This window comes from Rhineura floridana, chromosome 18 (genome assembly GCF_030035675.1).
Source record: "Rhineura floridana isolate rRhiFlo1 chromosome 18, rRhiFlo1.hap2, whole genome shotgun sequence".
Lineage (NCBI taxonomy): Eukaryota > Metazoa > Chordata > Lepidosauria > Squamata > Rhineuridae > Rhineura > Rhineura floridana.
In genome coordinates, this window is record NC_084497.1 from 10,170,254 (window position 1) to 10,195,945 (window position 25,692).

The 25,692-nt window shown below is 48.9% G+C and overlaps 1 protein-coding gene across 3 annotated transcripts; it reads right to left on the minus strand.

The window, feature by feature from the left end:
• Positions 1–217: 217 nt before the first annotated feature.
• On the minus strand, positions 218–25,252 carry SSBP4 (single stranded DNA binding protein 4). Of its 3 annotated transcripts, XM_061601310.1 has the most exons (17): positions 24,883–25,196; positions 21,174–21,246; positions 18,097–18,158; positions 14,829–14,907; positions 11,711–11,800; positions 10,470–10,529; positions 8,719–8,788; positions 7,710–7,777; positions 6,926–6,993; positions 6,699–6,744; positions 6,039–6,074; positions 5,827–5,881; positions 5,234–5,301; positions 4,966–5,044; positions 4,031–4,059; positions 3,019–3,123; positions 238–2,770 (listed from the first exon to the last, which is right to left on the minus strand). In XM_061601310.1, exons 1-17 carry the CDS (start codon positions 24,936–24,938, stop codon positions 2,741–2,743), a joined length of 1,074 nt encoding a protein of 357 aa, XP_061457294.1. In that variant the 5' UTR covers positions 24,939–25,196; the 3' UTR covers positions 238–2,740. The 3 variants fall into 3 exon arrangements, with proteins under 3 accessions (XP_061457293.1, XP_061457292.1, XP_061457294.1); XM_061601308.1 differs by having other exon boundaries at positions 221–3,123; positions 24,883–25,247; XM_061601309.1 differs by lacking the exon at positions 11,711–11,800 and having other exon boundaries at positions 218–3,123; positions 24,883–25,252.
• Positions 25,253–25,692: the final 440 nt, after the last annotated feature.

Sequence of the window (25,692 nt, forward strand, 5' to 3'; positions counted from 1 at the left end):
GGATTTTTGGGGGGGGGGGTGATCGGAGAGGTGCTGCTGGGAGACATTTGCATCTTTAGCGCGGCCCAGCAACGCCCTTCTTAATTGCAGGCAGCTAAAAGAAGCATGAATTAACCGCTGGCTTTTGAGTGGCTACAAAGGGCTATTAGCCTATTCTCTCTCTTTGACTTGGGGGGGGGGTGTTGGTCTGACCCCACATTTACGTTTACGAAAGTATACGAGCCAGTGTCCACCTTACCCATCAGGAAAAAACTAGGTCCGTGCTTCCTGCAGGGAAAAATATTTAGCTCCAAACTGGTGGGTTTTTTTCCTTAAAAAATACAAGTTAACATTTATTGATGCACTTTTTTTCTCATCAGCTTTTAAAAATGTCAATGGCTTCCCAAAAACGATAGTTCTATTTACACAGAACAACAATGAACAAAGCCCAGAGCTGGTACAGTGATCCTTTGGATGGAGGAGAAGGGCAACAAATTTATCTCTCCCTTGCCGCCCCCCAAAAAAATATATGCACAAGCTGCCCCCTCACAAAAAATGTGCTGCCCTGGCCAACCTCCGATTCCAGACTATCTTGCCCAAATTTGCATTAAGATCCATTGCAAAAGCAGTACTTGGGAATGTAACATACAGGTTAAATAAAAGGGGGGGTCTCTGTCCCCGGAGCAAGGAAATAGTTGGGGAGGAAGGCAGCGTTGCAGGACGAACCATTTCAGTTCTTTCCTTGCATACAATCCATTTTGCTAAATGTTTAGAATCAGTTTTGTGGCATGGAACTTTATTTCGTGGCATGGACATTAGAAGGAACTTCTTGACAGTAAAGGCAGTTTGGCAATGGAACCGACTGCCTAGGGAGGTGGTAGGATCCCCTTCACTGGATGTCTTCAAGCAGAGGCTGGACAGCTATCTGCGGGAGATGCTCTAGCTGTGGATTTCCTGCTGTGAGCAGGGGGTTGGACTCGATGGCCTACAAGGCCTCTTCCAACTCTAGGATTCTATGATTTTAAAATGCCACCGGGGGTATCTAGCAAGGGATGGGGTGGGGTTCAGGGTGCATGCCAGTGATGGGCAGGGGCAGAGGCTAAATTTGGGCGGAGCAACTGTTGTGGCCTTTGGGCATCAGCCTAGATGCCAGCCTGGCAGAAGTCAGAGGGCTGCATCCAATGTTAGTCCTACTCCGAGTAGAACTAAGTCAGATAACAGCCCAGAGATTTCTATCTACACACAAAGAGGCATTATCAAATTTCAGGGGTTCATTCCATGCAGGCGAAAGCATTCTAGGAGTGTAAAGCAGAAGGATGTGTGCGAGACAAGTTTGGGGGTTTTTTTTGAGAAGGGGAGTGTTGGTCATTTGCGGGTGGCCCCAACAAGCCACAGTAAAAACCAAAACAGCCAATCGCACTTGGTCCATCTGCTAGTCAAAGGGGTGTCATTTCGAAGGAAAACTCAAGTATCTCAGCCCACCCACCCCACTCCTTCAATTTGGGGGTCTCCAGACGCGGTTGGGCTCCAACTCCCCCCATCCTGGGGGATGACAGGAGGTGTAGTCAAAAGGCATCTTGGGCCCCCCAAGATTGAAAAACGCTGCTCCAGCTGATGGGGATGGAAATGTTTTTAAAAAACCTGTGGGGGGTACGGGGAGAGAAAATCCCTTGCAAAAGATCACCCCTACTGGTGGTCTCTGCAGGAATTCTCTGCCAGCTTTTATTTTTTGCTTTTTTAATTTTTTATTTGGACTGGGGTGGGGAAGAAAAACTTTTTCTACCTACCTTACAGCTCCTCAACCCTCTGCTTCTAGCGAGCATTAGCAGAATCCAAGCATGTTCACCTAGTCCAGGGTTGAGGGCCCTTTTTCAACCCAGGGTCATGTATTCCCCTTCCCAGAGCCACAGGTAGCGACAGGCACAACCAGCAGCAACGAATGCAAACCTTTACCCAGGAGACTGGATTCTGCGGCTGTCCCGCTCCAACATCATCCAGACGAGCAAGAGACATTATCGGAGTTGATGCTCAAAGAGGGCGTGAAGCAACATTGGAGAGGGACCCAAAGGCCACCTTAAGCGCCCGGACCGGAGACACCCCACTCCTGAGCTATAATCAAAGAGCTAAACAGGAGCTAGAAGCCGGAAAGAGGAGTCGTCGTAGCCTCTTGCTCCCAAAGTTGCTCCCACAGTCAGGTTGTATGTGACCTTGCGTTCCGGCCACAGAAAGGACACCTTGCTGGGTCCACAACTCCCACCCGCTGACAGGCCACACTGCTGCCGGCGCAAAGACCCCACTGCAAAGCCCCAGCCCACTAAACCCCCCCCATAAGATGTCCACACTTAACGCCGCCATCCCTTTTGCGAAGAACAAGCACGGCTCAGCAGGGCGGGGTCTGTGTGCGCGCGCACGTGCGCATGAGTTCAAAAGAGCTGGTGCAGAAAGCAGCCCGGTCTGCCCGAGGAGACCCTCGATGGCCAATGCCCGGGGGTGGGAGGCTGATTCGGGCAGAAGCAGGCACAGGTGCTTGCCCTCTGCGAGCGTCCAGTCCCAAGCACCTGCAAACCTTCCAGGGTAGCCAGTCAAAGTCAGTACAATTTGTTGAATACCCTATCAGAGGGGTGGAGGTCAGCAGTTCAGGTTGGGACAGGCAGGCAGCCAAGGGGGGGGGACACAGTTCATACAATAGAAGGGGTTTTAAAAAAAGACCCCTGGGGAGGGTATCAGGCTGGCTCCGCTGGGGTCAGGCATCCGGGCCGTGTCACACGCTCACTGTCATACTAGGCGAATACTGGGAAGACAGATGGGAAACATCAGAGCATTAGAGGGGGGAGTCCATTTGCGGAGAGAGGGGGGCGCCGGCCCCCTTGATCACAACTCTGACATCTGCCCCTGCTTCCAGTACGAGATGGCATCATTGGCTGTGGGCGTGGCCGGCCCAGTCCTGTCCTGCCACAGGGCGCCCCGCCCTCCACGTGCCCCCCGCGCGCCTCGAGACCCCCGCCCCCTCCGCGGACGCCGCTCCACGCAGGCCCTTACACTCTCACTTTGGAAGGGGTTTAAGAAGCTGCTGGCCATCTCGCCATCCTCATGAGTGGGGGCGGCTGGCGGGTTGGTTAACGATCCCATGCTGCTCGGAGAATTCTGGCAAAGCGGAACAAGGGGGGAAAAAAAGCTCGTTAAAATTGGCTTCTAACACAACATAAAGAAAGAGCTAAAACGTAGTAATGGGTGCAGAATCCAGCTGCCAGAGAATCTCAACTCCCTCCCCACCTCCACCAAAAAATCAAGTTCCTAGTCCTTATTAAAAGTGTGGGGGCCATGAGTGGTGCCACAGAGGGCAGCAAAATAGCTTCTGCAGTGGTAGTGGTTGGCTGGTTCAGAACCCCTTGTCTCTTCTCCCCCCACCACCCTCATTAGATGGAGAAAGGTTTGTGTGATCTTACTAGGGGCTCCATCCCTGCGTGCTTCACCCAACAACCCCTCCCCTTCCACCAGGTCGCCAAGGCCCCTCCTCCTTTCCTTCCCAGAGGTCGCCAAGGCCCCTACCCCACCCCACTTTCTTGCCCCCCCCCAGCCTTGAGCCCAGCACAGCTGGGTCATGCTGTAGCTCACAGCGCCACCTGTCTGTGGCCAAGCAAACTGCAGTGTGACATTTTACAGCAGTATTATATCGTTAGTTGCAGGACAGTTTGCAGTTTGCAGAATGGAGCTATTCACGATGCCAAATCTTTGCAAGGTGGATTCACAGGCAGGACGTAGGAAGCTGCCTGATACCAAGTCAGACCATTGATCCATCTAGCTCAGTATTGTCCACACTGACCGGCACCTGCTGTCCAGGATTTCAGGCAGGGGGACATTCCCAGCCATGGAATTGTTGAACCTGGGACCTTCTGCGTGCAGATGCTCTGCCAGTGAACTACAGCCAGGATAACTCTCAGAACGCAGCCCATAACCCTGGCTAATTCCTATACAGCCCCTCCCAATTAAAAAGACCCCAACCACCTGGCCCTATAGCATTCCTGCCCTCCGCAGCCACTCAATCTCTCACCTTGGACATCCCATCCACTTCACCAGCACCTGCAACGAGAATCGACACAATTAAAACAAACAAAACAAGAGCGACCCTGTCTGGTTGCAGACCCCATTTGAAAGAGCTGGTTAATAACCTTTTAAAGGTCCGTTGCGGCCTGGGACCAGGTTACTTCAAGGACCGGCTCAACTGGGAATACAGCCAGCAGATGCCAGCAGATGAGGCCACTCAGTCTGCACTTAACAACAGCAGTAAGATTCCAGTCCTCAAGGTTTTGAATAAATAGGTACGTAGAAAGCTGCCTTATACCAAGTTAGACTGTTGATCTATCTAGCTTAGTATTGTCTACACTGATTGGCAGGGGTCTTCCAGGATTTCAGGCAGGGGTCTACCTAGGGATGCTGCCAAGGGATTGAACCCAAAGTAGATGCTCTAAGCACTGAGCTCTGGCCCTTCTCTTTCAGCGTGAGACTTTAACTCAGCATTGAGGGATAGCCACATTAAAGGGTTTCAAAGCGTTCCAAAGCATGTGCTTGCTTTAAAATTAGGTACGCTGAGCAAGTTTTTACGCTTTTTATTTCCAATTTTTATCTTTTCCGTCCTTTTAGTATCATTCCCCATAGATGTATGCATATCCGTACATGCATGTATGTGTGCGCATATGGTATTTTATGTATTTTAATTATACTTTATGTATTTTAATGTACTGTAATGTTTTGTGTTTGATCGTGTATAATTTTACAATGTATGTGTGTGATTTTATTGTGAGCTGCCCTGAGTGCCCTATTGTAGGGTAAAAGGGATAGAAATATTTTTAATAAATAATAAATAAATATTTATTTATAAAGACGTTTGTGGACGATATTGTTTGGACAGACGGTGGTCCTCTCAAAGGGTTTCTGGAAGAAAGTATTCCCCAATGCAAGCCCTGCCCCGGCAATTCCTAAACCCACCTAAGGATCCATTCACGTGATGTGGTTCTGCGGCACCCATCCCGGCCATCGGACCTTCCGGACTCAGTCCCATGGAGAACTGAAAATACGGGGAAATTGGGAGCAGGGAGGAGATGCAGAAAACACAAAAGAAGGGAGGGCAAGTTGAGGCTTCCCCTTAAACGTTTTTTTAATTGTGCTTTACAAAATTCAACTTGGGGGGAGAAGGGATGAGGGTTCCACCATGGTGGCGGAGGGTTGGAGGTGAGGGAAGAGACAAGGTACTTACACTGGGCCGACTCCCAGGGGGGCCAATGGGGTTCATCAGGTATATACTTTCGCTGGAATTGGTAGAGTCTATTGAGACAAGGGGGGGGGGAAAGGACCCGCACTAGGTCTGAGCAAAGATCTGTGCATATCCATTTCCACACCAGCAGCCTATCAGACATCTTCTGGGTAGCCCATAAGACACAAGGGACACAGTGCCCACCCAAACACACGCACAGACACCACCTCTGTCAAGTGGGCTTTCAGCATTAGGTACTCAGAGATAGACTGCCCCAGAACATGGATGCTTCATGTTACCACCACAGAAAATTGACAATTATAGCCCTTCTCTAGTTTGCCTAACCCCATTTTAAAGTTTAAAGCTAAGGGCCCTCACCACTTCTAGTGGTGAGGAGTTCCATCTGTCTTGAGTCTCCTGCCTCTCAGGAAAGATGGGACAGAAATGTACTAAATAAAAGGCCACCAGGGAACAGCTGATCTCTTGCAAAGTCTTCCAGCTAACAGCTCAGCTCTTGCAAAACTTACATTAAAATGAATAAATACATAAATAAAAAAAGTCTCTCTTTCCTTCCAGATTGTGTCAAGAACACTCACCTCCAGGGCTGGGCATGAGGGGAGTGCCAGGGGGACCTCCGGCTCCAGAGGGGGCCTGTGGGGAGGCAGACAGAGACATGACGATGGTGTTTGGCTGGGCTGATATCCCTCCGCTAGCTGGTCCCCCTTCCCTCCCTCCAGACAGAGACCTGAACACCGTTTGCAAGGGGACTCAAATCATCACATTCTCATGCAACCCCACAGAAACTCACCCCATAGCTGCCTGGAGATGATGAAGAATATGGTACCTAGAAGAATGCAGGGTGAAAAGAAAGAGGTGGATGCAAGACGCGTTCACATGTTACATGCAACAAGTGTACCATCTATGTACACAAATAGCCAAGCTATACACTCGTACAATTATTCATATGTAACGCTCACCGAGTGTTAAGCCCGAGTGCCTGGGCACACAATTGTTGATCTGCATTTGTTTGATTGATTGATTTATATCCCGCCCTTCCTCCCAGCAGGAGCCCAGGGCAGCAAACAGAAAAGCTAAAAACACTTTAAAACATCATAAAAACAGACCTTAAAATACATTAAAACAAAACAGCGTTAAAAACATTTTTAAAAAAGCTTTAAAAACATCTTTTAAAAAAGGGTTAAGAACATATTATTAAAAAAACACATATTAACAAGCAATTCTAACACAGACGCAGACTGGGATAGGTCTCAACTTAAAAGGCTTGTTGAAATATAAAAATACATTGTTATATAAACACCTGTGTGTAGGCAGAGAGCTCTTGCACCTATGTTCAGTGTAAGATGTGAACAAGACTATTGTTACAGGGAGAAATCACATATGCAGGAAGGAATTCTGCATTTAGTAATTTTATGGGGGGTTGGGAGTAGTTTTTTAAAAACACACTTACTGAGTTTGCATTCATGTTTGGCCATGGCCCTCGCACTCCTGGCCCCCTGCAAACAAGGGAGAAGAAACAAACAAAATTGACATCTAAGAAATCTGGGAGGTTCTTTGGGGAGAGTGTGGTAATGCAAATGTAAACAGTTCCACCCGCCCAGATAGACAGGTTGTCTCTCCAGTCTGGGCACCTCTACATCCCTTCCCTGAAACGGAAAGCAATGAACGGCTCCTCACGTGTTCATTGCTGGCATCCCAGGACCAGTCAAAGATCCAGGAGGCAACTTCATCCCGCCACCATAATTCTGGGGAAAAGAAAAAAAAAAGGAAAAGAGTGCATGAAGGACAGCATCAAAGGGCTTGCTTTGATCCTTGCACCTTCCCTTTGACGCCTTAAGACGGGAGATGCTGCCACTAAAATTATCTGCCGAGATTCACCCAGCCCCAGCACCATGTAGCGTGCGGTCCTATGTACGTCAAGGGAGGGAACAATTATCAGCCAAGGGCCACACTTCCTTGTAGACAACCTTCTGGGGGCCACATTCCACTCTTGCCTTTGTGTGGTAGGCTATGCAAAAGTCAGAGGCTTCTCAACACACACACACTCCATCCGGGCAAGCCAGAGTCACAGGACATATCCCAGCCTGGCCAACATGCTCAAGGACGATGAAAAGAAGGGCCGGCGAGAGGTGTCGCCTGGGGAAAGCTCCGAGGGCCACATTTGGTTCCCCTCCCCACGCCTTTTTAAAGCAGCCCTAACTGTAAATAACACAGCTGTAGGGACAAACATGTCACATGAAGTGATCCCCAAGCAGACGTCTTTACCCAGACTCTCCTTCTAAGGATCCCCAGAGTCCGAGCTTCCAGAATATTATTTGCGTGTCCAAATGTGCGTACAAACAACCTTGCCAAGAACCAGCTTTGCACACACACTCTCTCTCTCTCTCACACACACACACACAAGGGCCTAATTGTGCCTTCCGGGAGTTTCGTGCCTCTTGCTTCAGTGCAGGCGGCTCACCTGTGGGGCCATCCCTGTCATACCACGCGGCGACGTCATGAGCTGTATCGGGCCCATGGCAGGGGGTCCTATATGGGGGGGGATATGAAGAGAGGAGATAAACAAGAGCACGCTTAAGACAGAACCAGCTTATCAACTTTCAAGAGGCAGCTAGATAGGGGATGTTTTAATCTGGATTCCTGCACTGAGCAGGGGGTTGGACTCAATGGCCTTAAAGGCCCCTTCCAACTCTACGATTCTATGATCAAATCCATTCATTCTGTGGTGTCAGAGCAGTTCCACCAATCAAGTGGAAGGAGGATCACAGGAGACAGGCCTATTTGTATCTTTTTATCTGTTTACTTTGCTATCCTTGCACTACACAGAAAGCGCACTGGCAAGGATGTGACCGATTCAGCGGGCAGAAAGTAGCACGACTGAAGCACTCCTTGTGTTCCCTTATGTAACTAGTCCTCAAGAATACCGGCTTGTTAAAAAGTATGAAACTGCTGCAGATTCTGATTAGATGCTTAGATTGTCTCAATCCCTCAATGGGATTCTTTTTCCGCACAAGGGTTCTCAGGGGGAACGGCTGCAGCTCAGCGACAGAGCATCTTGCTTTGCATGCAAGAAGGTCCCGAGTTTAATTCCCAGCAGCATCTGAGAGGAAGACTGAGAAAGGCTCCCTGTCTAAAACCCTAGGGAGCCACTGACAGCCATGTGTTGACAATACTGAGCTAGCTGGACCAACAGTCTAACTCGGCAGCAATTCGGGATCATGAGATCTGCAAGCTTGCTTTATTTTTGAAGAAAGGACACAAACTCAGTGCCAGAGCACGCAGGAGGTCCAGGCTCAACCCCCAGCATCACCAGGCAGAGCTGGAATGTCCCCTGCCTGAAATCCTGGACGGTCCCTGCCCGTTGTCTCAGCTAGATGGACCAAGAGTCTGACTCAGTGGAAGGCAGCTTCCCATGTGAGCATTGCATCCATTTGCCAGGCGAATGCCATCATCCCTGCTCCAAAACTCACCTTGTGGCCGGGACGCAGGGTCCATCGCACTGGGCAACAGAGGCTGGGGGCCAGGCACGCCTACGGGTGGCTATGGGGGGGGGGAATCACAACAAATGAAGTGTCAATTTTATTTATTTTACTGATTTATTATTTGATTTATATCCCGCCCTTCCTCCCAGCAGGAGCCCAGGGCGGCAAACAAAAGCACTTTAAAACAACATAAAAACAGACCTTAAAATACACTAAAACAACGTTAAAAACATTTTTGAAAAAAGCTTTAAAAACATCTTTAAAAAGGGTGAAAAACATATTGTTAAAAAAAGCCATATTAACAAGCAATTCCAACACAGACGCAGACTGGGATACGTCTCAACGTAATAGGCTTGTTGAAAGAGGAAAGTGTTCAAAAGGCACCAAAAAGATAGCAGAGATTTTGAGCCCATAAACGCATGTTACTGGAATGTGCAACATTATATTACAGAACAGCATGACTCTGGGCACGTGCAGAGTGCATTTCTCCCCCGCATCTCCTCCCCACCCTCTCCCCATAGACTGCAGATGAAAGAATATTAACTTCACAGAATTATTTACGAGGGAAAGTCCTTAGAAACCTTTAAAGAAAACCATTTTTTTTAAAAGAGAGATTGCTGAAAGAGAAGTTGTCGTGTTAAGAGGCATGCAGGATATATTATTTTGATTGTATTAAAATGATTTTAATATTGTATTGTAAATTGCTGTAACTAACCCTGGGACTTTGTGGTGGGGGAAAAGAAAGATAAATATATTAAGCATATTAAGTGTGGGGTTTCTGAAGGCTGGATTGAGTACAGGCGGCTGGACTGGATGGCCTTTGGACTAATTTGGCTGCAGGGCTCTTCTGATGTAAGGGTACAGCAGATGGAAAGGAATTAAAAATGAGAGGCTATCAGGAAAGTAATCACGATGCCTCAGGGTGGATGAGGCCTTCAGGGATGCTGTAGCAGTATCCCACTTCAGGATGCTAGCTCCCCTGCTGTCATGCAGCTTAAAGGTCTCAGGGAAGGAGAGCATCTCTTGAGAAAGAGGGAAACGATCCTTGCGAAGGGACCTGTTCCTTGGGGGACGAGCCGCTATCCTCTCATGATCAGGATACTTCTCTAGGGGGTGGAGGATTCCTGGTAGCGAGAGATTTGGAACATAGATAGTGGGGTGTGTGATGGGCGTGCAGACTGCAGGGCGATTTGCCTGCCTGGTGCAAAGGTTAGAGATGTTGCCTGTTGGCTAGGTAGCCTCGTACTCGCAGATAGCATTGGGAGGAGTCAGTGGCCACGGTGCACATTGGCACCAATGACATGGAGAGATGCAGTTGTGTGGTCCGGGATGCAAAATTTAGGTTGCTAGGTAGGATGCTGAAAGCCAGGACCTCCAAGGTGGCTTCCTCTGAATTGCTACCGGTTCCACGCACAGGTCCAGCCAGCCAGCTTTGTAGTCTCAATGTGTGGATGAGACGCGGGTGTCAGGAGGAAGGGCTTGGATTCGTTAGCACTGGGGGACATTTGGGGACAAGCCGGGCCTGCAAAAAAGATGGTGTCCACTTGAACCATATGGAACCGGATTGGTGTTTAAAATCAAATCGGTGGCAGAGCAACTTTTAAACTGATTGCGGGGGGCAAAGCCAACAGCAGCTGAAGGTTTGTTTGGATCAAATCTCCCCTGTCCCCCTCCCCCCCCCGATAAAGATGAAAACCGTGATGAAAATGCACTTGAACATCGCATGGGGACAAGCTCACCTGGTTCAGCATCCGTACCGGAGGCCGGAGGCCCCCGGGAAAGCGTGGAGACATGAACGGCTGCAGGAGACAAAAAGGGGGGAGGACCCCCAAAACTTAACATACTGCAAGCACACACGCACACACTTATCTTTTGGCAAACGCAACCCCCAGTGACATACAGTACGTATATTTTAGGACAGAGGATCTTAGCATTCTCTGCATGCAAAACTCCATGCCTGAGCTATAGTCCTTCCCCTAAAGGCAAAATAAGATGCCAGTCTTCAGGGTTCTGAATAAAGGGCTGCTTTACATAGGAAGCCACTTTACACTAGCTCAGGGGTGTCTGCTGCACTGACCAACAGCAGCTTCCAAGGGTTCAAACTCTTTCCCACACCCGCCTGGAGTCACTGGGGAGTTGCACCTGGGATGTGCCACAAGGACAACCCCTGTGATGAACACCCTTTGAGCCACTCCCCTTCTGAGTGGGGTGACCAGGGCCCCACCTGATTATGAGGCCCCACCACTGCGGCAAGGGCTGGGAGCCCGGGGGACCCTGGGGTGTGTGTGGAAGAAAGCAGAAACAAGTTTATGGGGAGAGGGCTCTAGTCCACTGCTCAACTTTCCAACCCTCACCCAGAAAAATCATAGAATAGTAGAGTTGGAAGGGGCCTATAAGGCCATCAAGTCCAACCCCCTGCTCAATGCAGGAATCCAAATCAAAGCATCCCCAACAGATGGCTGTCTAGCTGTGTCCTGAATGTCTCCAGTGTCGGAGAGCCCACTACCTCTCTAGGTCATTGGTTCCACTGTTGTATGGCTCTAACAATTAGAAAGTTTTTCCTGATGTTCAGCCAAAATCTGGCTTCCTGCAACTTGAGCCCATTATTCCGGGTCCTGCACTCTGGGATGATTGAGAAGAGATCCTGGCCCTCCTCTGTGTGGCAACCTTTCATGTACTTGAAATGTCCCATTGTGGTTCACACATTCACACCCCTGGCAAAGATTCAGTTTCTCGTCCCCTCCTCTACTCCCCCTGCCATTCATAAGAAGAGTGAACAAAGGACCCATCTTGCCCCGTTCCCCCAAGCGGCCAGCCCACTGCCTCCTGGGGAAGCCCACGAGCAGGACATGAAGAGTACAGCCCTCCCCACCAGGCTGATATCCAATGGTAGACTGCTCCTGCGCATGGAGGCTCCATTGCACGCTAAGGAGAGACAGAAAGAGAGCCCTGCTGGCTCGGGCCCATCTCTGACTATTACCTGGAAGAACCCGGACATCACAGGTCCGGCCGGCATGCCGTCACCAGGGGCCATATTTGCCATCGCAGGGCTGGGCGCCGCCGCAGAGCTCTATTGAGAGAGTGGAAAGGTCAGGATGGCGAAACCCAAAACTTGCTCGAGCCTCACAGCGTGACAATCTGGCCTGCAAATCTCAGACTGGCTCCGCAGCCAGGTGAAAAGGACAGCAATTATTTGGGGTTGGAGAAAAATGTGGAGGGGTGGGAGGGGCGGATCACAACTTTAATTTTGGGGCGGGCTGCAGCTCTTCCCCTCCTCACTGCAGGGGACCAGGCTGGGACCCAAACCCAGCACTGTCACACTTTGAAAGTACAACCAAGTAAAAGGCCCCCAGGGATGTTCCTGCCTGGAGTTCTGACCCCCCCATTCCTTTTCAAAACAATATAAGAGATTACCCCACCTGACCCCAAAACAAAAGCTGCAGAGGTTACCCCCAGTTGTGCAAAAATGACCCAGGAGAGACAGCCTGCAAATGGAGGGTGCTGTCTAGAAGACATTTCAGCCTACTGGGACATATTTTCATGGATCTTGCCTGGACGAAGGAGTTTCAAAAGGGAAACTCCAGCAAGAAACTGCTGAAATATCAGCCAGTTCTAGTCATTTGGGCCTTAACAGAGATAATGGTTTTCTACTCCACTGAGAAACGCTAAAACACATTGTTTTCAATAGCATGCTTATTAAATTTGCAGATGATACAAAATTGGGAGGAATAGCTAATACCCTAGAAGACAGAAAGAAAATTCAAAGGGACCTTGATAGGCTGGAGCATTGGGCTGAAAACAACAGAATGAAATTCAACAGGGATAAATGCAAAGTTCTACATTTAGGAAAAAGAAACCAAATGCACAGTTATAAGATGGGGGATACTTGGCTCAGCAATACAACATGCGAGAAGGATCTTGGAATTGTCATTGATCATAAGCTGAATATGAGTCAACTGTGTGACGTGGCTGCAAAAAAGCCAAATGCTATATTGGGCTGCATTAACAGAAGTATAGTTTCCAAATTGTGTGAAATATTAGCTCCCCTCTATTCAGCACTGGTTAGGCCTCATCTTGAATACTGTGTCCAGTTCTGGTCTCCGCGCTTCAAGAAGGATGCAGACAAACTGGAACAGGTTCAAAGGAGGGCAACAAGGATGATTAGGGGACTGGAAACCAAGCCCTATGAGGAGAGACTGAAAGAACTGGGCATGTTTAGCCTGGAGAAGAGAAGACTGAGGGGAGATAGGATCACACTTTTCAAGTACATGAAAGGTTGTCACACAGAGGAGGGCTGGGATCCCTTCTCAATAGTCCCAGAGTGCAGGACACGGAATAATGGGCTCAAGTTGCAGGAAGCCAGATTTTGACTGGACATCAGGAAAAACGTCCTTAGAGCCATACAACAACAGAACCAATTACCTAGAGAGGTAGTGGGCTCTCTGACACTGGAGGCCTTCAAGAGGCAACTGGACAGCCATCTGTCAGGAATGCTTTGATTTGGATTCCTGCATTGAGCAGGGGGTTGATGGCCTTATAGGCCCCTTCCAACTCTACTGTTCTATGATTCTATGATTCACTAGTTAATGCTGTTGTGAAGGGACACAGTGCTGTTTTTGCATTCATTTATGCTCCAATTTGGATGGCTTTAAAAGAAGATTAGGCAAATTCATGCTCTGCCACCATAGTTGGATGCTTCTGAAAATGAGTTGCTGGTAGTCACAGGAGGGGGGAATTGCTCCTGCGCTCAGGTCCTGCTTGTGGGCTTCCCACAATGGGCACCTGGTTGGCCACTGTGAGAACAGGATGCTGGACTAGGTGGGCCACTGGCCTGATCCAGCAGGCTCTTCTGATGTTCTTACATTTTGCATTCCATTGCTATTGAATCCTAACCTTAATGTCCTTCACACACGCGCGCAGATCACACACACACAAACTAGGAACTTAAAAGTTTCAGAGCACAGGCCCATAGACACAAATTTGCAAATGCTAATTTATACCTTGAGATGCAAACCTAGACTTTAAATGTCAGTGTAATTCATTTCCTATCCAAATCACCCCGGACAATTTGTACCCACCCCACTTCATCTCCAATTTATTTGACACTCCCCCATGTTAATTTCCTCAAGGATCCAAATCAGCCCTCCTGTTGCCCTCCTTCATTACCACTGCCCCCACAACCATCTCTAGAAAAAGCCATCTCAAATTTAATTTATTTCTTCAAACTGAATATTCTGCCTACTCACCAGGAGCAAGCCCCCTCCAATTCAATTTCCTGCAAATCAATTACCTACCCAGAAATACCCAGGGCACTCAGAAAAATGTTTGGGGCCCATTCCAATAACAACACCCCTGTACACATTGCTTACCCTGGGGATAACTAGAAACGATTAAGCCCTGTTTATAATGCAGGAAGGAACAAATCACAATTTAAAGCCCTTCCGTCTGCACAACAATCACTATGCAGATTCTTCATCAAGGTTAACTGGGTACAAAGTTGGAGTGGGCTGAGAGGCTCGCCAGCAAAACTGCCTCTGAAATCCAAATTGCAATGCCTGTACTGAGAGGGCTGGCCTGGTCCTTACTCCCAGAGCATTAGTCATTGCTGGGCATAGAGGGGGGCTGCAGGTCTCAGTATGCATTGGAGGAAAGGTGGTACAGGGAGGATGCGGTTTCCATGGAAACCAGCAGGGAGGGATGCTGGATGTGAGGTATAGAACTGTTGGCCACAGTACTCCTTGTGCAATTTCTCTCTCTCTCTCTCTCTCTCTCTCTCTCTCTCTCTCTCTCACACACACACACACACACACACACACACACACACTCTCTCTCTCTCTCACACACACACACTCTCCAGACCTGATTCTTGAAGGGAACAGAGAATCAACTACAGAATGTTTAATTCTCTTCTCTCTTTCCCCTCCCAGTTACAGACAATTTAATTTTCTACATTGATGTGTTTTAGTTTGTTAATACGGTCTTTTCATCTTTTGCTTTTCTCATTCTGGCTTTAACACTGCCTGGTTAATTCCGCAGCTTCTGCCCAGTTTGAGAGATCATGTCACTGAGTGCAACAGCTACGTGCCATGTGTACTCACATAATCGTGGAAGACCTCACTCGAGTGCTCACACGTCTCTCTCCGGTCAGGCGCTGCGCAGTACAGGTCCCAAAACACACTACAGGGGTGATGGGGGGGGGAAGGAAGAGGAACAGAGCAAACATCAGTACAGACTCGCATCCTCTGGAAGGATGTCACCACATGCGTACAGTCAAAGTTGTTTTAGACAAGATGAAGATTATTTGCCAATCCAGTTGAGTATTGTTCCCGTCAGGGGTGGGGAACCTTTTTCCAGCCTGAGGGCCACATTCCCTTCGGGGCAACCTTCCAAGGGCTGCATGCTGGGGGTGGGCAGAGCTAGTGGCAAAGTGGGTGGAGCAGCACATTCATTTCTTTATTTATTTCACAAAAATTATATACCACCGGACTGTAAGAAAGCCTCTGAGCAACATTACGCATGCAAGATTAAAATTATCAATAAAAAGGTTTTTTAAAAATGTAAATTTCACTTTTGTACCGGAGAAGCCAGAGGCATGAACAGAGTTCAAGGGCACATTTCCAGCCAGGCAGAAATGCAGGGGGGGGGATGAGGAGAACCCTGGTGGGCCTGTTTGGAGGGCCTAAGGATTCCCACCCTTGATGCAGAGGGACGCTGACATGGGCAAGCCCATGGAAAAGCCCCCAAATCGTTTCCCAAGCGCCCTGAGTGTTTCTGGGCTATGTAATGAATTTGGGGGAACAAATTAATTCAAGACGACTTTAGCTAGAGACGATGGCGGGAAGGCACAGAGAGAACAGCAGGGGAATGGAATTGATTTGGGGCAGAGGGTAAATGAACAGACAAGGAACTGGTTTGTGGGTGATCTGGGGTGGGCTGTGAATGACCAAATGATTTATTTGGGATGATTTGGATGGGGAAAATCATTTGGGGCGTCTGCTGTGGCATTTTAAGTCCTAATTTTGCAACTAGAAATACAAAATTAGTTTGTGCAAATTTGTGTCTATGAGCCCATGTCCCAAATCTTTCAAGTATCTAAGCAACACACATTCAAAGAGCCCTTCAGAAGCAGGATCAAGCCAACGGGGCCCCATTTACGCCAGCCTCCTGTTCTCCCAGTAGCCAAGCAAGATGCCCCATCTAGGAAGCCCGCAAGCGGGTTACACGAGTGCAACAGCAACAACTCTCTTCCCCAGCAAGTGGGATTCAGAGACAGTGGAGGGAGAACTGAGCCAAAAGAGAGTTTGTATAAGAAAAAAGAAAAGGAAGGGAAGGGGGAGGAGAGGATGGAAGGAGAAAGAGAGAAAGAAAAAAGAAAGAAAATATTTGACCTTTGCATCCTCACTCCAGATAAGCTCTTTTCATCTCCTTAAAAATGTGGAGGCTGGAGAATTGGGTGAAATGGGCAGGGGGGAGAGAGGGAGGCGACTTGCACGTGAGAAGAGCCAACAGAAATCACAGTCTCCCCAACCCTCCCCTGCACACACACCCCCACAAACCAAGACTGCTTGTCCTCCTCCTCCCCAGAATATTCTGCCTCTGGATTCCACCAAATCATATCCATGTGTGCATGCTGGAACCAGAGTCTGCAAAGGGCAGAGAGGGGGTGTTTCTGGGGGTGGGAGAGAAGCTTTTGAATGCATTCCAGTTGTGCCTGCAGCCAACGGTGGGAGTTGGGAGGGGGGGACTTTTGAGGGAGGGACGGAGGGAGAATCTGGAGAGTGAGAGTCCACCAGGGATGGGACTCTTCTGGAGATATGCATGATTCCCTGCCTTCCAGAAACTTTCTACCCCCCAGTTTCTCTGCCAACAAAATTCTGCACATTGCACAGGATTCTGGGGTGGGGAGGGCAGGGGACAAAAGCTTTTCCAAAAAGCTCTTTAATTCTGCACCACACAAAGAAACTGCAACCGGCAACCGCCTATGTGATGATGTAAAAGTTGGCACAACAGCACCATCTAATTGCTCCATTTATGTAACAGAAAGGCACTGTGGAGGGGCCCCCAAGTCAAGTCATCCCTTCTCCACCACTCCTCTGGTTTCTGAGGTTTGGAGACACATGCCTATATTAAGGACTAGAAACGTATGCCCACTCACTCTATTTGGAACGGCAAAAGCAGAAGCTGGTGGCACGCTAGGCCTTGTGCCCAGTTCCTTCTACACCACCATCAAGAGTTTCCACCCCGCCCGGGACATATTCAAGATGAGTCAGGGCAGGGGAGGGGAGAGGGCACACGCACACATATCTCTTTGCCTCAGCTTATACGTGGGCATCACAAGTTATCATGGTGTGAAAATGCAAAATGCAAAATCCAAAACATGAAATTCAAAGGGAATTTCAAAGTGAACCCAATGTGAATTTCAAGTGAAAATTCAAACACATGCACGGAGAACTCCAAAGTTTGCACACTATCTTGGGACATTTTGGTTGGTTTAATAACTAGGGGATCAAGGGGTTGGAGCAATTCGCCAACAAGGGAGAGGGCTTTCTCAGTGGTGGCCCCCAAATTATGGAATGATCTCCCTGATGAGGTGTGCCTGGCGCCAACACTGTTTTCTTTTCGGCGCCAGGTCAAGACGTTCCTCTTCTCCCAGGCATTTTAGCATGTGCTTTTAAATTGTTGTTTTTAAAAAGTGTTTTTAAATTTGTTTGTATAGTTGTTTTTAATGTTTTTAATTGTTGTAAACCGCCCAGAGATCTTCGGCTATGGGGCGGTATACAAATGTAATAAATAATAAAATAACAATCAAAATAACAAGAAAAGCTTCCAAAGTTTGGATTCTTTTAGTTTGGGGGGTGAAGGTGAGAAAGGCACATGATAGAGGCATAAATACAATTAAATTAGAGAGAGAGAGTCCTTCTTCACACAGTGCAGAGTTAAACTATGGAATTTGCTCACACACGAGGCTTGGACAGATTTAAACGTGGATTAGACAAACTCATGGAGGAAAAGACTAACATTGGCTATTGGCCATGATGGCTATGCTTAGCCTCCAGCATGCTTCTGAATGCCAAGTGCTAGAAACCACAGCCGGGGGAAAGTACTCTTGCGCTCAGATCCTGCTTGCGGGCTTCCGATGGGCAGAAAATCCCCGCTCCAGTCGCCAGCAGCTCCAGTTTAAAGAATGAGGTTGCAAGAGACGGGGAAATGATTTCGTTCCGCCTGGCCTGAGACCCTGGAGAGTCACTGCCAGTGAGAGTAGAGAATAACTGGGCTGCATGACACATGCCAACAGGGCAGCAGCAACCTCTGGGGAGTCAGTCCAAGACAGCCCACCCCCCTTGAGAAGAAGGATGCGATTCTTACCACCACCACGCATGAAGGAAGCCAGGGGGTTCACCCAGGGTAATGTTCTTTTCCCATCGGATCTTGGGGTGGGGGGGAGGCAAAACAACAACAACACACAACAGGAAAGAAAACACCAATTAGACTGGCTGGAGTAAAAGACAAGATGCTGAAAAGGGAGGTGGTTTGGGACCCTGGGGGAAAAAATGGATTTTTCAGAAAGGGGATCATAGAATCATAGAATAATAGAGTTGGAAGGGGCCTATAAGGCCATCCAGTCCAACCCCCTGCTCAATGCAGGAATCCAAATCAAAGCATTCCCGACAGATGGCTGTCCAGCTGCCTCTTGAAGGCCTCCAGTGTCGGAGAGCCCACTACCTCTCTAGGTCATTGGTTCCATTGTCGTATGGCTCTAACAGTTAGGAGGTTTTTCCTGATGTCCAGTTGAAATCTGGCTTCCTGCAACTTGAGCCCATTGCAAAGAGAGAAATGCCGCAGAGGAAGGGCTGTAGCTTAGTGGTTAGAACATTTCCTTTACAGGCATGTTCAGTCCCTGACAGCAGATAGGTCTAGGAATGCTCCCCTGCCTGGAATCCCAAAGAGCGGCTGCCAGTCTGCGTATACCATACTGAGCCAGATGAATCAACCCTCTGACTCAGCATAAAGGCAGCTTCCTAAATTCTTTATGCCCTTTATTCGAATTGTGAGGACTAGAAACTTACTTCATTTTGGGGAAGCAGCGCAGCTCAGTGAGGAAATCCCTGCTTTGCATGCAGAAAGCCAATGTCCAATCCCTGCCATTTCTAGGTAGGGTTGGAAAATACTCCCTGCCTGAAACTGGGGAGAGCCACTGCCGGTCAGTGTAGGCAATCATGAGCTAATCATGAGGACCAGCGGTCTGAGTCAGCATAAAGCGGCTTCCGATGAGGGCATTGTTTTCAACTGAGACAGGCCAGTCACTGTGTTGGCCCCAAACCTTTGCCACTTTCTCCTTAGGGAAGTGAATCTCAGCTCAGGATGGTGCCCTCCAGAAGTTGCTGGACTCCTGACCCCATCCTCCTCCTCCCACCCTCGGCAGTGCTGGCTGCTGGAAGCCAGAGCCCAGCAACATCTGGAGGGCAACACAGTTGCTCCCGCTAATAACTGCACAGGGCGTTTGGAATTTCTTAAACACGTCTTTGGATCCCAGAGGGTTTTTTTTTCCAACTGAGCCAACCTATCTGTTCAAATTGGTCTCTGGATTGCAGTTTCGTTAAGACCTACATCTGAAGTGCTCTTCTGCCTCTTTTAACAGTCACAGTTCCCCCCAAAGAATCCTGGGAACTGTCATTTGTTAAGGGGGCTGACAGTTCCCAGCACTCTGAACAAACTATAGTTCCCAGGATTCTTTGGGGGAAGCCCTGACTGTTGAAAGCCCAAGAAAATCAGGACATTCTCCTCCCAAACATATGAAACTATAGACCTGGCTGCAAATGCAATTCAGCTGGCTTTGAGGAGACTGGAATTTAACACAGAAAATGCAGTTACTTGTACCACGGATAAAGCCACCATTAAGAGCTATTAAGATCCTCCGTGGCGCAGAGTGGTAAGCGGCGGTAACGCAGCCAAAGCTCTGCTCACGGCCGGAGTTTGATTCCAACGGAAGGAGGAAGTTGAATCTCCGGTAAAAGGCGTTGAGGTCCACTCAGCCTTCCATCCATCCGTGGTCGGTAAAATTAGTACCAGGCATACGCTGGGGGGTAAAGAAAGGCCGGGGAAGGAACTGGCAATCCCACCCCATATATACGGTCTGCCTAGTAAACGTCGCAAGACGTCACCCTAAGAGTCGGAAACGACTCGCACTACAAGTGCAGGGGCACCTTTACCTTTTTAAGAGCTATTATGTGTATTGTTAATTTTTGCAGATTGTATTTTGTATTGTTTTATTGATGCATTTTTATATTATATTTTATATTTCTGTTTTTTGTAAGCCGCCTTGAGGGCCTTTGGCCAAAAGGCGGGGTATAAATAAACTAATAATAATCATCATAATAAAAGCGGCAGAAGAGCACTTTAAATGTATGGTGTGGGACGTGACCCATGGTGTTGCATAATAATAATACTGTGCGCCATTGTGTAGATTCTTAAGCCAGAATACAATTAGCAACAATAAATAGAAAAAGAGGATGCTGACTGATGATCACTGTTCCTAGTGACTTTACGTGGTCCTGCTCTTTGGTAGTTTTTAACTGTATATTTTTGTTTTCCTGTGTGATTTTGATTTGAACATCTCTCATCTCAGGGAACAGGAAAGTGGCATCTAAATACCTTTATAGAGAAGCAAACCGGGATGCATCCAGCTAAGTCCTACTCAGAGAAAACCCACTGAAGTTAATGGAAGCTAAGGTAGGGTCTTTCGTATCAGTGGGTCTACTCTGAGTAGGACGACTATTAGCTACAATCCAAATTTAATTGGGAAAAGTTCCCCGCAAGCCACCAAACCTTGTTGAGGAATGCAAACACAGAGGCCACGGCTCGGTGGGTAGGATCCCTGCTTTGCATGTAGAAGGCCCCAAGTTCAGTCCCCAGCAGCGTTTCTAGGTAGAGTTGGGGAAACATAGAGAGCTGCTGCCAGCCAGTGTTGCCAGTACTGCACTAGCTGGACAGATGGTCTGATTTGGTAAAAAGCAATTTCTGGTTTTCCTACTTAAATCAGCCCTTTATTCAGAACCATGAGGACTGGAATCTTACTTTATTTTTAAGGAAAGGGCCCTAGCTAAGTGGAATATCCCCTGCCTGAAGCCCTCAAGAGATGCTGCCACTCAGTGTCCGTATAGCTGGATTGGTCTGACTCGGTAAAAAGTAGTTTTGTATGTTCCTATGTACAGTTTAAATGGTATTTATTCATTCATTCATTGCTTTTTGCTGCTTCGAACAACAAGACAAATTAAATGCAAAAATATAATAAACTCAAAGCTTGGTGTCTCCAAACTTTATAATAACTATTATTATTTTGTATTAATATTTTAAATTGGAAACCACCCGGAGCGCATTGGTAGAAACACAGTATTGAAAGAGAGAGATGTTGACTGGTTCCCAGCCTTGGCCCTCGCTCTTACCTCAGACAGGAAGGTCTGCGCAGATTTTTGTGCTCCGATGTGGAGAAGATATTCGTAGACGTAGAGGGCCAACCTGAAGGATGACAGACTTCAGTCAGCCCACTTATTCCGCTCCTGCCGCCTTGGGACAGGGGGACATCTGCGTCCTCAAACGCCCAGCAGCCAGTGTGGCCAATGGTTAGGGACGAAGGGAATTGGAGTCCAGCAAGACCAGCTCAGGTTCCCCATACCTGCGCTGGAGGGAGGATTTAGCCCTCAAAACTGTGGTCATAGAAGGACTGTTTTGCCAGACCAGGCCAAAGAGTCATCTAACTGGTGTGCAAACCCCAAATGCAATCAGCCTCCGGGAAGCTCACAAGCAGGATATTATAATTATTATTTAACAAATTTATAGACTGCTTCATAGCACAAAACCATCAAAGTGGTGTACAAGGTAACAGCATAAGGCACAAAAACCTGAGTTCTAAAAACAACACAAAATACCTCTGTAAAGACAATAAAACAATTTCCGCAGATATACAGAGACACAAAGTCAACATCCGTCCGCCACTTACTGTCCCAGCATCTAGTAATCCCAGGTAGACTGCCTCTGAAAGTGGGGGTTCCACTCTAATAGCCCTTTTGGGGGGAGAAAGGAAGGCCCACGCAGGCAGGCAGGAAGAACCCGAAAATACAGACAGTGCCAGACTCTGCTCACAACTAATGTTCACTCTTGCTCAGACCCACGTCCTCCCATCAGTCCACCATCGCCGTTTGTGTCATCTGCAACAGGGGTAGCTGACCCCAGGCTGTAACTAGACCCCAGAAATATTTTTACATGCCTCCCAGGCAGAGCTTGGAAAAGTAACTTTTTAAAACTACAATTCCCATCAGCCCCAGCCAGCATGGCCACTGGATTGGGCTGATGGGAGTTGTAGTTCAAAAAAATAATTTTTCCAAGCTCTGCTCGCAGGATGCTTCAGGCAGCCAAGGGGGGGGGGGGTCTGGCCACCCCCCATCTACAATCTGGGAACCTTGGAGAGTCATTTCCTGTCTGGGTGCAAAAGCACATGATGGTGCTGCCAACCACCAACTACCTGTCCTGTGACAAACAAGTCTCACTGATGCGTAGACTACCTTGCAGGGCTGTTGGGATGGCATCGCACTGCGGGAAGGAGTCTGTGCTACAAAAATCACAAAGCCTCCCGTCCAACTCACAAAATAAGCCTCTCCCCTTCTTAGCCTCAGCCTTCTCATCTGCAACATGAGGATTATAATGGCGAGCAACCTACCTTACAGGACTGTTGGAAGAATCTACTGTAAGAGAAATGCTTTTGAAAAATGCTCCAAAGCACCATATAAATATTTTCACACACTCATCGCTTGTCAGCTAACCTAGCTATTGGGCTGGCCTCATAAAGCGGGTGTAAAGGAGCTGGTTACAATTGCTCGGTAGCGAGGGGGAAAGCTCTCTGCACATGTTCCTAGGAACTCTTCTCTTTTCCCTATCACATTCCATGTTGCAAGACCTCCACAATGTCCTGTCCAACTCTAAAATTATACGATTCTATTCTACCACCAAGAAACACTTTCTGGGATCACAGCCTCCTCCCTCCCCCCAAAAAATCACAAATATCTAGACACAGAAAATAACTCAATGTGCAGAACGCTACAGGGGAATGTTCTAAAGACCCCTGACCCAATCCTTGGTTTTGGGAGCTGTGGCAAGATCTACAGTTGCAATTCACTGAGCCACAAGCTCACTTTGTGACTTTGACTCCTAGCCTACCTCAGCTGCATTCACACGGCACACTATTATTCCACTTTAAACAGTCATGGCTTCCCCCAAAGTATGCTGGGAAGTGTAGTTTGCAAAGGATGCAGAGAGTTGTTAAGAGACCCCTATTTCCCTCACAGAGCTACAATTCCCAGAGTTCCCTGGGAAAAGGGATTGTGAAGCCACTCAGGGAATTGCAGCTGTGAGGGGAATAGGGGTCTCCAAACAACTCTCTGCACCCTTCACAAACTACACTTCCCAGGATTCTTTGTGGGAAGCCATGACTGTTTAAAGTGGAATAATAGCAGAATAAATGCAAGGTGTGAACGTTGCAAGGAGCCGTTTGCAGACACCCACCGCTTTCATCAAAACACAATACTCTGTAACCCTTATTAGCCATTACGTCCTCCTATTCTGTTTGTATCCAGATCTGCTTTCCAGCTGCTCTCCAGACTGGCTGCTGCTCCTGCCCAGTTGCCAATGCTCGCTCTTTGCTGCCGCTCCAGTGTTTTTAAAGAGCAACCCGCCAAACCGAAGCTAAACTCTATGAAGCTATTTTCCTTGGAATGGCATGGTTAGCAACAGGAGAAAGACTCCCTGGCCAAATTTCAGTGGGCCAAGCAACAGCTGAACAACACAGGAGCACTGCCAGAGGTGGGAAGGTGGCAACCTTAGCCTCCCAGCCAAACTACCCCAAAACTGTTGCGATTGTCAGTATTTTTGCTGTGTCAGCAGCGAACCCTGAGCAACATAACCTGCAACAAGGGAGAACTTGTACGGGAGGTTGTTTATTTCCCTCTTCCTCTGCGTCAGTGTCTGCCTGAATAGCGGGAGCCAGGGGCTGCTCTGGGAGCCCTTTTGAGCCCTGAAGGGCGGGTTAAACATTCTTTACATAAGTCAATACATGAAGTCAGGGGTGGGGAACGAGAGGAATACCCCTCTCATTCATCTGCCCCCCCGGAGGTTGCGGGGAAAGCGAGCTCCACTATGCACCCCGTTTTTGCAACAAACCATTGAGTCCTAGTAGTAGCTCAGTGGCAGAGCCCTTGCTTTGCATGCCCCAGCTTCAATGGTGTGATGTAATTGGCTTTTAAATATGTGTTTTTAAATGCGTATATTTGTTTTTATGTTTTAATCGTTGTAAACCGCCCAGAGAGCTTCGGCTATGGGTCGGTATACAAATGTAATCAATCAGTCAATCAATAATAAATAAATAGAAGGCAGCTTCCTCTATTCCTCTGCAAATCAAACTTTTGTTCACATCCACAAGGACTAGAAACTTAACTTTATTTTTAGGGGAAGGGTCGTAGCTGTTTAGGGCATCCCTCGTGCGCAGAAGCTCCCCCACCACCTCCCGGTAAGGCCAGGAAAGGTTTCCTGCCTAAGACCCCAGAGAGCTGCTGCCCGTCCGTGTAGGGGGCACTAATGAGCTAGCTGGACCAATGGTCTGACTCGCGTCCTACGTGCCCAAGTTGCAAGGCGCGTCCGGCTGAAACCCAGCGCTGGTTCAGCGCCCCCCCTTCTCAGCCTCCGTCTAGGGCTAGCACCCCCGCCCTCCCTTCTGCCTGGCTTGTGTGGGGAAGGCGCCCCCCGCCCCACACCTCCTCCTCTGCAACCCTCTTCCTTCGTATCCAACGCGCCTCTCTCTCCTCGGGGCCCCGTCGATGAAGTTCACCCCCCAAAAAAACTTCCTTGTCGCCATTGCTGCTTGCTGGGGACACAAAGGCAGAGGGGGAGGAAGTCTGGGGCACCCCCACCTTCGAAGGCGGGGGGCGGCCTGGGCGCGCTTTTGATCGACGGGCGGGGCTCGGGGGTTCTCCAGCGTCCGAGAACTCTAGCTTGGAAGTTTTAGGAGCGGGTGGGGTGGCGGAGGGGAGCTGACTCTGAAATATTGGTGGGGGGGCGGTTGCAAGGAAAGCAAGGGGTGCTGTTGCCGGGGGGGGGTCCACTTACTTCTCGCGAGCCTGCCCGTCGGAAGGCGCGTTGGAGCCTTTGCCCTTGGCGTACATGGCTGGGTGGGGGTGAGGGGGGGGCGGCACCTGTAGTTAGAGGAGGGATCGGGGCCGACACCGCCCCCACCGGGCGCATTGCCGCATCGCGCCGTCGAGCCCCCCCCCCCGATAGGCGCGACCCCGGCTGGAGAAGGCTCGACGCCGCGGTGATGGCCGCAAAGCTTGTGTAGTAGACGCTTCCCCGTCTTGTTTTTTCCCCCCTCTGCCTCTATTTCTTTTTCTCTCCCCCCTCTATTTTTTTTAAATGGCTGTTCCAAGGAAGGAGCCACCTCCCTCTCTTGGCAGCATCGCCGGCGCTCTTAAAAGGGCAACGCCACCTTCGGAAGGAAGCCCGGAGGGAAGACACGCCGCTTTCACACGTGCTTCTCTGAGGGTTTCTCTGCGCAGGCCGCTGCGGCCCTCCGGGGGTGGTTGGGCTCCGACTCCCAACAGACCCCGCAGCCAGGGAGGATGAAAGCCGGACTCCAGCAATATTGAGGGGGGGACAGGTGCTCCCCAGCTCTGTTCTAAGAAGTAGCGCCCCCTGCTGTGCAGGCGAGAGGTGGAAGGAGGAATTCCTTTATTTATTCGTTCATTTATTAAACTTCTATCCCACCCTTTCTCCCAGGGCCCAGCACAGCGGGTGCCAGAGGGCAGCCAGGTTGGGCCCTGGTCAAGGGCCCCTGCAGCCCAGAGGGGCCCCTCCTTAGAATGGGAGGGTGGCACTCTCATTCCATGATCCGCAGCAGCGTCAAATCCTAAAATGCGACCC

Bases quoted from the DNA above. Each gene is read 5' to 3' on its own strand.
- SSBP4 (XM_061601308.1), bottom strand. From the start codon at position 24,938: ATGTACGCCAAGGGCAAAGGCTCCAACGCGCCTTCCGACGGGCAGGCT. The intron at 18,159-21,173 runs GTAAGAGCGAGG...CCCCACCCCAAG, and splicing joins CGCAGACCTTCCTGTCTGAG to ATCCGATGGGAAAAGAACAT. The intron at 6,994-7,709 runs GTGAGCCGCCTG...TCTTTTCCCCAG, and splicing joins TGACAGGGATGGCCCCACAG to AATTATGGTGGCGGGATGAA.